The sequence below is a fragment of the Echinops telfairi genome, unplaced genomic scaffold, assembly GCF_000313985.2.
Source record: "Echinops telfairi isolate 266 unplaced genomic scaffold, ASM31398v2 ScPeMD7_7470;HRSCAF=8508, whole genome shotgun sequence".
Lineage (NCBI taxonomy): Eukaryota > Metazoa > Chordata > Mammalia > Afrosoricida > Tenrecidae > Echinops > Echinops telfairi.
The window spans coordinates 495,977-510,170 of NW_022111374.1; the positions used below are offsets into that span (position 1 = coordinate 495,977).

The following is a 14,194-nucleotide window of genomic DNA, read 5'->3' on the forward strand; positions in this document are numbered from 1 at the left end:
CCTCAGCTGGAGAAGAAAGCTCCGTCCCTGTTGAGTCTGGGGTCATTTCCTTCTATCCGTGCAACGTCTGAAACCTTGACCTCCCTCGTATCTGCGTGTGTCTGGGCATCAGCCTTACCTTGTTTCTAGAAGATTTGCCTGGTGGGAACTGTGGGTCCTGAAATACACCCGATCCTGGTGAGTTTTCCTGACTGTAGTTAGCTACCTACTCTACGTTCAAGCATCTCTCTCCTAAAATCCCATGATAGTGGAAAAGTTCTTCAGCCACATCCTGGAGAAACTCCTTTTCGACCCATTTCCTCAGGGTTCTGAGTCCATGGCCTGTTTGATATTGCAGACACACCTGCGTTGGGGGCATATGACCTCAGGGTCCACGATCTTGCTGCAGTCTGATCCTGCTTCTCTCTGCTCACTTCTCCAAAATCCCTTGGAAAAAGAAAGGATCAGGATGCACACCTCAGAAAACTCCCCTGGCATCAATCTGGTAAAGATTGAGACAGGATTGGGATTCCATTCATGGAAGCCACATTCTATCATAAGAAAATAACAAAACCAAAACCAGTGCTATTGTGTCCCTTCCCCCTCATTGTAAACTCTAGGTCAAAGTAAAAGTTCCCCCCGTTCCTTCATGGATCTTAATCATAGGCTCCCACACTTACCATGCCTCTTACCAGGAAAACAGAAAACATACACCCTTCTGGCGATTGAAAAATGTATGTACTGTAACCCATAATCCAGAATAACGTATTAAGCAATCTTATTGCCATTGTTGATAATGAGTCAAAAGAAATTACAGGACAGAGTAGACTGACCCTAAGATTTTCCCTGACTGTAACTCTGTGTGGGAGTAGAAAGCCCCATCTTTCTCCCATATATCCTTGTCTGCTTTTGCCCGATGGGTTCATTCCATTTTAACTCAGGGCAGAATGAGCTATATTGGTTAACAATGCTCTGTGTCTCTATGGGGGCAGACTCTCTTTGTTCTCCATTGTAGAAAGTAGTGGTTTTGAATCCTCCAACTATTCATTAATAGGTGGACACAGTTCCCAAACGAACATCCTTCTACGTGCATTTCTGTTTGTTCGAGGGCACAGAACCCAATTCAAGAAGACATATTTTGTATATTCTGGGTAGAAGAGAACTAAATACCACAAGCAGGTGTCTTTACAATGAGACATTTATTTTATCTTACACAAGAGATGTTAGCTTACAGAAGCTTAGGCGTGGATGTGAAATGTTGTCAGTCGATTGTCTTGCAGTGGGAGGGACTGGTCTCTTGTCAACATCTGTGTGCATTCCTTGGAGATTCCATGAGTGTTGGCATCCACGTTCCTCTGAGTCGATAAGGTTCCCAGGGCAGGGATCTTGGGTTGCCAGGACAAGCTTTGCTCCTGTCAGTGTTTCCTGTCTGCTGGCCTCTCTTTTCATGTCTTGTAGAAGAGATGTGAAGCCAGCAAGGAATGACTGGGGTAAGGCTGTGAATGTCAGATGCTTCATGTAGTCTTCTACTCCAAATGAGCACACTGTCATTGCAAAGACAACCTAATCCTCTGGAACCTAATGACAAATAATCTTATAAGCATAGTAAATAAGAGAACCGAGTACAGGAACTATATGTGACCTCCTCCCTGGGGGACAGACAACCGAAAAGTGGGTGAAGGGAGACGTCGGAGAGGGCAAGATATGACAAAATAACAATTTATAAATTATCAAGGGCACATGAGGGAGGGGAGACCGGGGATGGAGGGGAAAAAAAGAGGACCTAATGCCGGGAGCTTAAGTGGAAAGGAAATGTTTTGAGAATGATGAGGGAAATGAATGTACAAATGCGCTTTACACAATTGATGTGTGTATGGATTGTGATAAGAGTTGTATGAGCCCCTAATAAAATGATTTTTTTTAAAAAAAGGTCACAACGGTAAAAAAAAATAATAATAAGAATGCCTTATAAGTGAGATGGTAAACTGGAAGCAGAACTTAGAATTGGTAAAGAGGGTGATCACATTCGCTTTCCACATGTATGATGATTTCATCCCAAGTTCTCTGACGGGTGCTGGGAGAGAATCTTACAGAGAGGGGCCCATAGGCCTGCAGGGTCATCCTGAGCTCCCGCAGTGCCTCTAAAAGAGTAGCCAGATACAGGGGACCTCCGTTATCCTGATAGCATTGCTGAGGAACAGGGACCCCCAGAAGGGAGAACTTGCACTGTGGCCAAGTGTGCTCAAGCAGGTCCTGCAGCACAGCCATGGAGACTGAGTTTCCGCCCAACAGCAAGGTGCTGAGCTGGGAGCACTGGCCCAGAGAAGGCTGCAAGGCCATGAGCTCACAGTCATTGATGCCACAGTCAGTTAAATTCAGGTGGGTCAGGGTGGCTGAGACCCTCTCTAGCAGACATGGGAGGAATTCACATCTTAAGGCTACGTTGAACACACCACTCAAATCCAGGGACCTGAGGCTACTGGTGCAGGGACACAAGCACAGACTAAACATGTCAGAGTCCACTGGCACGCAGGACTTTAAGGTGAGGGTCTCCAAGGGAGCCGGCAAGCGTATGAGCAGCTGGTCCAGTTGTGCATCGAGGAAATAGACAGATTCCAGAATGAGGTGTCGGAGTTGATGCAGACTGAGGAGGTGAGAGGTCAACTCTGCAAGGAGCTTCTCCACCTCCTCCATGCTACATGACCCAAGGGGGTCCAGGATGATTCCAGAAAGATGGAGTGTGCTCAGCTGAGCCAGCTGGGCTAGGTAAGGAGCAAACCATTTGAGGGTGTGCAGGTCCCATCGGCAGTGCAATATCACCTCCTGGACAGAGTCCAGCTGCACCGCATTCAGGATCTCCTCCGTTATGGGAAGTGGTGGGAGACCTACAAATTCTAGCTTCCTACAGCACAGGGGCGGCAGCTCCTTTCCCTGTTGGACTCTTTCAGTGAAGCAGGTGAGCAATTCATCTGGGCCTGTTTCCAGAAAACGCAGGTCTGTGACCAACACCACGGAGGTCAAGGGTTGAAGCGTCTCCCCTTCCCTGAAATCTTTCTCCATGTGAGTCTTGGCTCTTGGCTGGGTGGTCACTGGATCCTCTGATGAGGGCACAGAGGCAACGGATTGGGGTCCGGCGCACACTTGCCAGAAGTCAGTGTCAGGGTTCACACCTAAGTCCAGCACTCTCAGTTTGCATCTCTTTGCTGGAAACCTGTGGGCCCGCAGAATATCAAAACCATCCAGGGCAGCCTCTAAGATGTCCCGATGAGAATGCCACGACTCCAGGAGAGCCCCTAGTGGGAGCGAGCCAAAAGGCCAGGACCACACCATGGCTTTCACTATCTCTGTGTGTCCCCCAACAACAGCTTCCATGAAGAAGGGGAGGAAGAGCTCTGTGGGCAGCCACTCCAGAGCGGCAATGACTGAGGTCTCGTTCCGCAACACCGTCTGGATGGCCAGGTCCACGATCCTGCGTGCGTTTCTGCGTCTCATGCTCATCATTCGGCTCCCAAAGCAGTCCTGTGAATAAAAGGAGGGGTCTGTCAGAGTTCTTGGATCGACAAGCTAGTTGTCCTAGCACTCCACAATCTGGATCCTACACCCTTGAATCCTAAGAGGGGAGCTTTGTGGCTAGGACACTCCTCTTACCAACTCACAGTGCTAGAAGCTGGCAAGGTCCACTTGACACTTAGATCTTAAACTGGATACTTCCTTTGACTCTATCAAGTCCGTCCTGGGGTTCTGGAATCCAAGGCAGGCAGGGCGATGGTGGGCAGTGGTCACAGCAGCTGGGGAGGCGCATGAATCAAAGATCAGTAGGAAATATAGTGGTTGCATATTGAATCAAACAATCCTATGACAAATTCAACAGGAATGACTGAGCATTCCTCCCATGGAAATGTTGAGATCTCTATTGAACTGCAATGCTGCCTGTCATGGAATAGCAACTATGGGAGTAAAAGAAAGTCTTGCCAATGCAATGATCATTCAAATTTACTGATCCGTCACTAATGAAGAACCTGAAGAATTCTTCCAATCACGTCAGTCTGAAATTGACCAACCATGCAATTAGGAGGTATAGATGATTATTGGTGACTGGAATAATAAATTAGGGAACAGAGAGGAGGGACAAGCAGTTGGATATTTGGTCTTGGTGATAGAAAGAAATCTGGAAATCAAGGGGCAGATTTTGCAAGGACAATGACTTCTTCACCATACATACATTCTTCAACCATGCAAACGGCAGCGATAAATCTAGACGTATGCTGATGTGATTCACAGAAACCAAAATGCCTGTAACTGTGGCAAATGTTTTAGAGTCCAGAAGAGACCACTACCCCAACTCTAAATCAAGGACATTTATTCAGACATAAAGGACATAGATGAAAGGTCAAAACGGAGATGCAGAGCTGAGATAGAACTCAGCCAGGAATGTGAAATTAACAAAGGTGTAAGATCTGACTCGTGGGAAAGATATACCTTGGTCCTTGGCTTCGCTTGAGAAAGAATTCACACGGAAGCCCAGTTTGTGGTCCAAGTAATTTTTATGAAAATTAGAAAAGTTTCAGTTTTGCACAGGCACCCTCAGGGCACTTCACCCCTGCACGTGGAGTCCTGAGGCCAGAGGAGATGCTGCACAATCTCTGAGGAGTAGCTTGAGAAGCAGAAGGGGTGGCAAGGCTCTGGATTGTGGCTTTTCAGGTCCTCTGCTGGGAGGCGTGGTTGGAGATCCTGGTGACCCCATTGGCTGAATTGAATTCATCTGGTCCAGATGGGCCAATCCAGGTGTAACACCCACCTAGGTGTACCACCTCTTCCTGGCCAGAAGCCTGAACCTCTGAGCATGAATAATGAACGCCCCAGTCCCTAGCCTAGCTACTTAACAAAGGCTTTATTGAGGCTGGGAAAGAACACGTGGGCGGATTCCACACACCAAGGAGTTAGGTTAAGGAAGTCTCACCTGGCAGTAAGGTAGTGGGATATATATATATAGGGTTTGAACTAAGAACGTATGTACTGATAATGGGTCGGGAGTTTTTAGTGCTATAGCTTCAGGATTTGAGCCAGGATGGGGCCTGTGAATAAATCATCTTGTTTTTGCAGATTGTGCCAGTCCTGAATGCTGAGGAAAGGGGCTGAGTGGACCCCCGCCTGGAGAGATAAGCTCCTTGGAATGCTGGAAGGAGGGGCTGAAAAGTCCAGTAGGACATCCTTCTTCCTGAGAGGCTGGGGAAAGGGGCTTCCTGGTCCAGACCAGGCCCAAACAATAAAGACAAAACCAAACCAAAGATATATGAACACTATTAGCATGAAGGCATGACAGCATCCAAAGATTCACAGTCAGGATATACGATCACTAAGGCATGGAATACAAGAAACTGTCAAATTCATGCATCATTGGAAGTTCATTAATCACAATAGGAGGGGGATTATGGAAGCCCGAAGAAGGCAAAGATAAGGACACATACTTTAGGTTCCTTATCGCTTAGAAGATTGATCCTTCCAAACAAGGCAGTCTGAGCAAGATAGGCAGGGTAACATTTTTGACTCTGCAACCTCCACTACAGGACTATCCATCAAGGACACACCAGTCAATCCTCTAAAGGACTGCCCTCCCTAGACTGGCTGCAGGAGGGTGGAGGTAATCCATTCTCCAATGCACCCTACCCAAGGGCAAGATGATGGACTTCATTGTTCCATGATCTCAAGGAATTTAATGAAGTGGATTTTTTTTCTGCATTTGACTGTCAGGCATACTTTCTCAAAAATGAAATGTTCAGACTTCAGCCCTATATCAGACATTTTATAGGAGTTCATTATCTGCAGTCAACATGGAGCCTGAGAACACAAAGCTTAAGAAATTAATCACGTACCTGAGAGTACAAATGGAAGCTTAGATCCATCCCACATGAATGTCAAGGTCATCTCAAGAACAGATATGATTAATTGAACAGAACCAACAGTAAATGGACCAGATGCGAAATAACATCAATCACATCACGTATGAAGAAAGCAATATGATTCACAAGACAGAAATGGAAGAAAGAAATCAGACACTGAATTTTGCCATTGGGGGAAATTCAGCTAAAGCAAATGGAAGAAATGATGAAAGAGAGAGCCGAACAGAACATTTCAAAGAGCCACTTGAGAAGACAAATTGAAGTATTCAAGTGAAACATGCTGCCCAGGGGGAAATAACAAATAAAAATAACAGTGAGAACAAAGTGAATGTCGTTGTGTAGATGTGGTACAGAAAAGCCAGGTGGGAATGGGCTCACACCACAAGAAAGCTTTGCCTGACATTATCCAACGAAAATTATAGAAAGAACAGTTAATATAGAATCTGTCCTCCTTAAAATCTCTTCTTTTTCGGGGGTGCGTGTGAGAGGTTGAGGATTAAAGTTTAAACTTGCTCTTCAGACATGAGAGTTTTGGCATAAGTGTTGTGGGTTTCGATAAACACAGCCATTCTTATGCCTTCATGATTTAGAAGAATCTTCATTTGGTTATCAACGGATGCTAAAGTCTAAAGGTTGCAGTCTCAAGTGGAGGTTTCAGTCCAACTTTGAAGGCCAACAGTCATTTATCGTCTGTCTAGGACATAAGCAAGAGTGGACAGAAGCATAAAGCAAAATGAACGTTAATATTCTTTAGAGTTAGTGAGCCAGAGAGGGTACAGCATTGGTTATAACATCCTTGTTAATAAAATGAAAAATAGTAATATCCTGGTTACAACATCAAAGGGAACATTATTGATAACAATGTTCTGATCTCCAGAACATGAGAGTCCATGTTAAAATTAGTCACTAGCAGGGCTTCATGTGATGGGAGGGGAAAGTTGACAGGTCATTCAGCAGTCAACAAGAGGGCATTTTTGTGGCTATTGCTAGTCTGTCACAGAACACATGATAGAAATAATTAATTGTTGAACTTTTGTGAAATAACTCTTGCTTGTGAATTAGGTGGGGATTTATCCTTGAAATCATCAATTTCAGATTCAGTAATTTAAGTTATTTATCAAATCTGTAATTGCTTCGAACTATCATTGCTTCTAAGCATCACCTATAACCCTTCCTGAGAAATAACATGATACCACATTTGGCCAGAGTGCTCCTTAGAGGCAAGAACGACAACGCTTTGTCAGACATACTTTGCACATAGTGTCGTGAGAGACCATTGCACGAGCAGGACACCGTGGTAAAGCAGAGGAGCAGCACAGAAGAGGGAAGCCCTCACAGAGGTGGATTGACACAGGGGATGGGACAATAGCCACAGGCTTAGGAAGAGTGCTGAGGATGGCCCAGAAGAGTGCACTGATTTCTTCTGTTGTGCAGAGTGTGCCAATGGGTCGGCACCTACTTGATGGCACATAGCGACCAAAACCACAACCAATAAGCAGGACACTCTAATCTCTTTAGCCTGATTATTGAGTAGAGCAAATACATCTCTATGTTCATGATGGAACATAGAATGCACTCACCTTACAGAGGCCTCCAAGAGAGCCAAGCTTGGAACCCCACCCTGCAACGTCTAGGTCCCTCCCCACATCGCTCCTCAGAACCATGTTAGAGAATTGTCATGCTTCTCCCCATTTCAACTCACAGTTGCAGAGGCTGACAAGGCTCCGATTTCAGTCTTGACTCTTAACCTTGATCAAGTAGATCCAGTGGATGATGAATCCAAGATGGCAGGTCCAGTGGCAGACTTCTTCCTCAAGGGTGTTGAGACTGACAACATCCAGAGAAGCAGGAATGATGACAGGATTCTGTCCCGAGTCCCCAAACCTTCAGGTCAGATGAAGGGTCCAGGTCCAGAACAAGGCTACCGAGCTTTCAGAGACCTTTTAAATAAGACCACGCCCACAAGATAGCTATCTCCCCCCTCATTGGCTGCTCACAGTAGGTCTCAGCATGGAAGTGATGGAATTTTTTGAAATCTCATCAACGAGGCTGATGCCATCATAATGAACCAATCAATCCCTTAGAATCCAGACCCAGGCATGTTGACACAAACTCTCAGCCATCACACCTTACCCACTGTGATTGCGAGAACATGGAACTCTCTGAGGAGCGTGTTAGCAGAACAGAGTGGAATAAGCAATTGGTTATAGAAATGCCTCTAGCATCCAGATTCTCATAGGTGCAATATAGTTGTGTCCTTATGGATATTCTTCTGTGTGACTCATTTCCCATAGCACAAAATTACTATCTCTGTGTCTCTTCCAGCTTAGAGCCATCCAACTTAATCAGAAAGACTAGAAGTGCCTCTTTGGCTTCCTAAGGACTGTCGATCTCTCCAGAAATAGATGGCCTCACCAAGTCCACCAGATTGGCTGAGAGGTTTGAACCAGTGACCTGGTGGCAAGCTCACAATGCTTTACCAAACATGCCACCTCAACCGCTTGTCTCTAGTGCATAGCAGGCATGATGGGATTACATTGGGAGTGTTTAAAGGATTGACCTCTGGAGAAGAAGTCTCTCTCTCTTCTTAATTGCACAAGTGAGAGAAGGATCACCAATTAGGGTCCTTCAAACAACCAACACTATCTGTCCTACTGTGTAGGTAGTTGAAATCCAGATTCAGGGCATCACCTGGAAGAGAAGTTTCTCTCCCTGTGTGTTCTGGAGTGTCTTCCTTCTCTCTTTGCAACATCTAAGGCCCTGACCTCCCTTGGAGAGCACAGCGTCTGGGTCTCATCCTTACCATGGGCTTAGGAGGTTCACCAGGCAGGGACTGCACATCCAGAGAAATGACCTGCTCCAGGTCTCCTTCCTTCCGTTCTGCTAAGCATTTATCAATATTGCCATCCCTGATTTCCTTTGGTTGCTATACGCTTGATATGCTTTTTGTCAGCGTCAGATTTTACGGCTTTTCAGGTCTGTGCGTGTATGAGGTCGGAGGTAGCCTGAGGTAGCATTTGATAGATTTTGTTTTCTGACCCATCGGCTTCTCTCTGTCTGTTGACTTTAGAATTTGCCCGTTGACCTTGGGTGAGGGCATTGATATATATGTATTTATTCCAGAAATTTTGCTTTATATTGGCATGTTATCTGTGTGTATGTGTATTGTGTTTAGTTTCTTTGTTCTTCATGTATTACATCATTGCGTGGGGCGTGGCTCTGTGTGTGTGTGTGTATCTGTGAGGAAATGCTGGTTTCAGACCTGTGTGTTGTTGAGACTGATAGATTTTTTTGCCATAGGATGTCATTGAGTGCTTTTTGTGGTGATGATGTTGTCTTTTGATTTCATTTCTTCTTGTCGTTGAATTCTTTTATTTCTCCATCATAGTTGATTGCTATTTTTCCAAGGACAAAGAACTATAATCTCGTACCTGACCAAAAAATGCAGAGGACCATTGTACCACAGCGAACCTCAGCCTCCACGACCCTGTGACGAGAACTAGATGGTGCCCAGCTTCCACTGCTAATTACTCAGAAAGGGATCACAAGGAGAAGCATGAGTTGAGTGGGAGAACAAAGTGGAACAGAACCCCAAATCATAAAGTAGATCAGGCTTACTGGTCTGAGGGAGACTTGGAATCCCCAGACTAGGGCCCTTAGTGACTCTTCAGTCCAGGAAATGTACTCACTCCTCTGACTCATCTTTCAGCTAAACAATATACATGCTTGGAGGGGAAGAGGAACATCTGCGAGGTATACAGTCCTTAGAACAATCAACCATATCAAATCAAAAGGATAGCATTTGCTTATGGATAAAAACTCTTAGAAGCAAGAAGAAACAGGAAAGAAGGTTGAATCATGATGGTGAAACACAGGTAGGGTGGAAGTGGGAAGAGTGCTAGTACATCTTAGGGACTGCAATCAAGTTATGAATTGTTGAATGGAAAACCAATTTACTGTGTAAAGTTTTAAATCATAAAAAAAATTTTTTTTAAAGAAAAAGAAAATCAAACAAATAGGATGGGGAAATTAAGGATACCCAGACTACAAGTATAATTCTTTGACCTATGGGGTTGCTGGGTTGAAATGTACTTGGAATGAACTTGATGGTAGTCAGTGAGGATGGTGATGTTGAGCAACTTTCATGTTGAGAAATCAAGACTTTGCCCATCAAAATTAACCTTTGTAATCACTTAAAACTGAATCCTGTCAATAATTCCCTCTACCTGTCCTTTCTCAGCACAATCATGATAGTCACTAGTTTCTCATTAGAAAACTATGGTAGGCTGAGCGATCCCCAGTAATTCACTGCACCACATAGGATTGGAAGGGACTAAGGGTTTTGGCTACGATCCTTAATCCTTTTACCAGTGCTGGTAGCATCACCAGCTGGAAGTAATTGTCTTATCATTCAGGTGGGTGAAGTCCAAATTCAGGGCATCAGCTGGAGGAGAATGCTCTCTCTTTCTGTTGGGTCAGCGTCGGTTCCTTGTCAACTGGCAATATATGAGAGTGGGACCTGCCTTGGAAATCTGCCTGTATCTTAGCATCTGCCTTACATTGGGTCTAGGCAGCTCACCGGGAAGAGACTGCCAGTCCAGGGATGCACCCTGGCCCATAATCCTTTCCTGGCTGCAGTCAGCTGTGTACTCTAACTTCAGGCTGCTGCATCCTAGACTCCCTTGAGAGATGAAAGCTCTGTTCTGCCACATCTCAGAGAAACTCCTTTTACATCTATTTCCTTGGGGTTGTGATGGGACGAGTGCTTGGATGTTTCAGACACAGCTGCCTCCGAGAGCTCCTGATTTCCCCATCTCCTTTCTTTCTACCGAGAGATCAGTGTTCTCTCTGCTGGCTTCTCTAAAATCCCTTAGGAGGTGAAAGGACCTGGATCCACACCTCAGACCTGGATCCACCCGACATCAATCTGACAAATATTGAGAAGGGATTAAGGAGTACTATCCCACCCTGAATCCTTTTACTATGGAATGTCTTCATATAGGATCCAAATATAGCAGATACTTTCATGGAAGCCACATTATGTCATAACTCAATAACACAAACCAAACTCAGGTGCAAAGGCAAGGAGGACAGAAAGAAATAGGGGATGATAAACCCCCCTCCCCCCACCCATATCTCTATACCCTGTTTGTGCTGAGTAGAACAACTAAGTAAACTCGGATGAACACATCCTGGAATGCATTCAGCTCATGCAAAACAGAAAGACTTATGTTCAAACCGTGATCTTCTGGTTTGGATCCCAATAGATAAACTATTGAAATACTCCAGAATCCCATCATGTGTACCACTCATCCATGGTTCCTGATGGTTAATAGTGTCTGGAGCAACATGTTCTTCTCTGTGGAGCACCTGGTGGGAGTGGCCCGTAGATCCATTCCAGGTTCCCACATTGTCTCATAAAAAATAAAATACACCAAACTCAGCGCTACTGCATCCCTTCCACCTCATTGCCAACCTGTAGGACATATTAGGATGGATCCCTATTTCCCTCCAGGCTAAACATCAGCAGTTCTGAACATGTGGATTGCAGCCTCTTTGGCAGTCGAACAACCCTTTACACAGGAGTCCCTGAAGACCGACGGAAAACAAATATTTTTGATGATCTTAGGAGCCAAGACACCGCTCCTCTATCCATCTCCAGGCGGGTCCGCCCACATGCAGATACGCCCACATATGAGTACCCGGTGTGCAGACTGTTACCCATGCTACACCATACTTCAAGACAAAATTTCATTTATTTGTAAATAGAAATAAATATTTCACAATGTGTAAGTACATATTGTTTTTGTGATTAATCGCTGTGCTTTAATTGTGTTCCATTTGTAACAATGAAAAAATATCCTGCATATCAGATGTTTACATTACGACACATAACAGTAGCAAAATGACAGTTATGAAGTAGCAACGAAAATCATTTTATGGTTGGGGGTCACCACAACATGAGGAACTGTACTGAGTTCGCGGCATTAGGAAGGTTCAGAACCATCGCTGTACATAATAGGCTCCCGTGCTATTGGTCCTAATGCATGCCCCCTTCAAAAGGAAACAGAAAGAGTAATCACACCCTTGCTGGCGAGTGAAAACATAGGTCCTGTAGCCCATGATGTAGGATAAAGTATTACAAAATCTTACTGCCATTGGTCGACACCCACTAATAGAAAGCATACAAGGCAGAGTAGACTGGCCCTAAGAGTTTCCAAGACTGTGATGTTTGGGGGTAGTGCAAAGACTCATCTTTCTTCTGTATATAAAGCACACTAGTCTGCTTTTGAACCACGTGGATTGTTCCATTTTCCCTCATGGGCAGGATCAGCTACATTGGTAAACACCTACTTCGTGTCTTTATGGTAGCAGACTCTCATCTTTCTCAATTGGAAAAAATGATGGTTTCGAAGCCTCCAACCCTTGAATAATAGACCAACACAGCCTACTACTCAGGCACAGCTCCCAAACGGACCTCCTTACATGCCCCTTTTCTGCCCGGATGTGTGAACACTTCTCAGGTCATGCATGTTTAATTTTTTTAGTCTTGCTATAGAAGAAGTGAATACCTACGTTAATAGCTTTGCAAAGAGACGTTTGTTTTATGTGAGAGAAGGTGAGTTATTATTCAGAAATTTAGTTATGGCTGTTGAAAAGCGTTTTCAGTTGATCATCTGCCGAAGGAGGGACTGGTCTCTTTTCTACAGGGTACGTCCCTGTAATCCTTGGAGATACCGTGAGTCTTGGCATTCACGATCGCCTGAGTCTAGAAGGATCCCAGGGCAGGGACTTTGGGCTCCAAGGACATGCATTGCGCCTGCCTGTGTCAGTCCCGAGGGGCAGCTACTCCCTGTGGTGTGGGCTCCCTAGGTGTTGGAACCACCTTGATGGTGGGGGTTTGGCTTGTGCTATAGGGATTGAGATAGACAGATGTATATCCCAAAGGACAAAACTATACTGTGGACCTGAGATTCAGCATGGTGAATCCGTGTCAGGCACCTAATGCTTACCCTCCTCCCCCTACACTGCATTTCACATGTTCCCTTGTGTTCTGAAATGCATGCCTTGGCAACACGTGCAGTCATGTGGAAGGGTTGAGGTTATGTGTCCACATGTCAGTTCCAGCATATTCAGGGGCTGGGCAGGCATGATACACTAGTCTTGCGGATGAGGTTGATATCCCACGATGAAGCCCAGGTTGAGATCTACCGTGAGCCAGTGAGTTGGCAGATAATGTCCTCATGACCATGGTCTCCCCATGTTTAAGGATTCTATGAAACTCTATGACTTTGAGGAGGATCTGGTCAGGATCATCAATGAGAAAAGTGGGACACATCTAAGGGCACTAGAGCAGGGCATGTATGGGCTACTAGATCTCACAAAGGAAGCAGACACCATGGAGCACAAAATTGATGAGTGGGACCTGTTAAAAAGATAATACTGTGCCATAGAAAGATTTCATCAAAAGATTAAAATGAGCCCTGATTCTGAGAAAATATATTTAGCAATAAAATAATGGACAATGATGACATTCCATGTAACAAACAAACCTGTAGCCCAATTAATAAAAATAAAAAATTAAAAACTAGATACCAACAAATGCTGGAAAAGGTGTATACATATTGAAACACTTTTCCATTGCTGGTGGGCTCCTTTGCTTATGCACCTATTTGGTCTTCAGCGATCGTGTTGGGAAGTTGAGCATCACAGGGGATTCTTAAGTTTCGTAGTCTTGCTACAGGAGAAATAAACAGCATGAGTGCATGGCTTTGAAACAGGCATTTATTATCGATTATTGCAAGTGGTAGGAGACAGAAATGTAGGGCGGGGTTGTCGGCAGTGGGTTTATCCCTTGAAAGGAGTCGGGGGAAAGTCTTTGTCACTTTTTAGCATCTGGGACACCTGCAGTCCTAGAAGATCTCCATGTGTCTTGGCACCCACGTTGCCTAGGTCCTGCATATGCCCAGGGAAGGGGCCTTGGTTGGCAGCGATATATTTTGCTCCTGGCTTTTGTTTCTTGATGGGGGTGAGCACATCTGCTACCTGCTGCTGACTCTCCTTTTTCATCGCTTGCAGAAGATGTATGGGAAACAATTAAAGTTTGACTTCAGGAAGGCTGCTCACATTAGATGTATCATCTGCCCGATACCTCCAACCTCTTTCTTAATCATGGCAAACATGACCTAATGCTCAAGAACTCAATCAAAATCAATCTAATTTAGGAAATACTAGTCTTTCCAAATAGGACATTGACATCCCGAAGCAGAAGTTAGGACCGAGAACAGATGGCAAAGGGTTATGGCTTTAGTTAT

General features: G+C 44.9%; 1 protein-coding gene across 1 annotated transcript in view; it reads right to left on the reverse strand.

Moving 5' to 3' along the window:
- Positions 1-3,065: 3,065 nt before the first annotated feature.
- LOC101663181 (melanoma antigen preferentially expressed in tumors-like) overlaps positions 3,066-14,194 on the reverse strand; it is a 12,617-nt gene continuing 1,488 nt past the window's right edge. The window contains exons 2-3 of the mRNA XM_045285426.1: positions 3,307-3,498; positions 3,066-3,077 (exon numbers count right to left, since the gene is read on the reverse strand). Coding sequence (XP_045141361.1) covers positions 3,066-3,077; positions 3,307-3,498 — 204 coding nt within the window. The remainder of the gene's footprint in view (positions 3,078-3,306; positions 3,499-14,194) is intronic.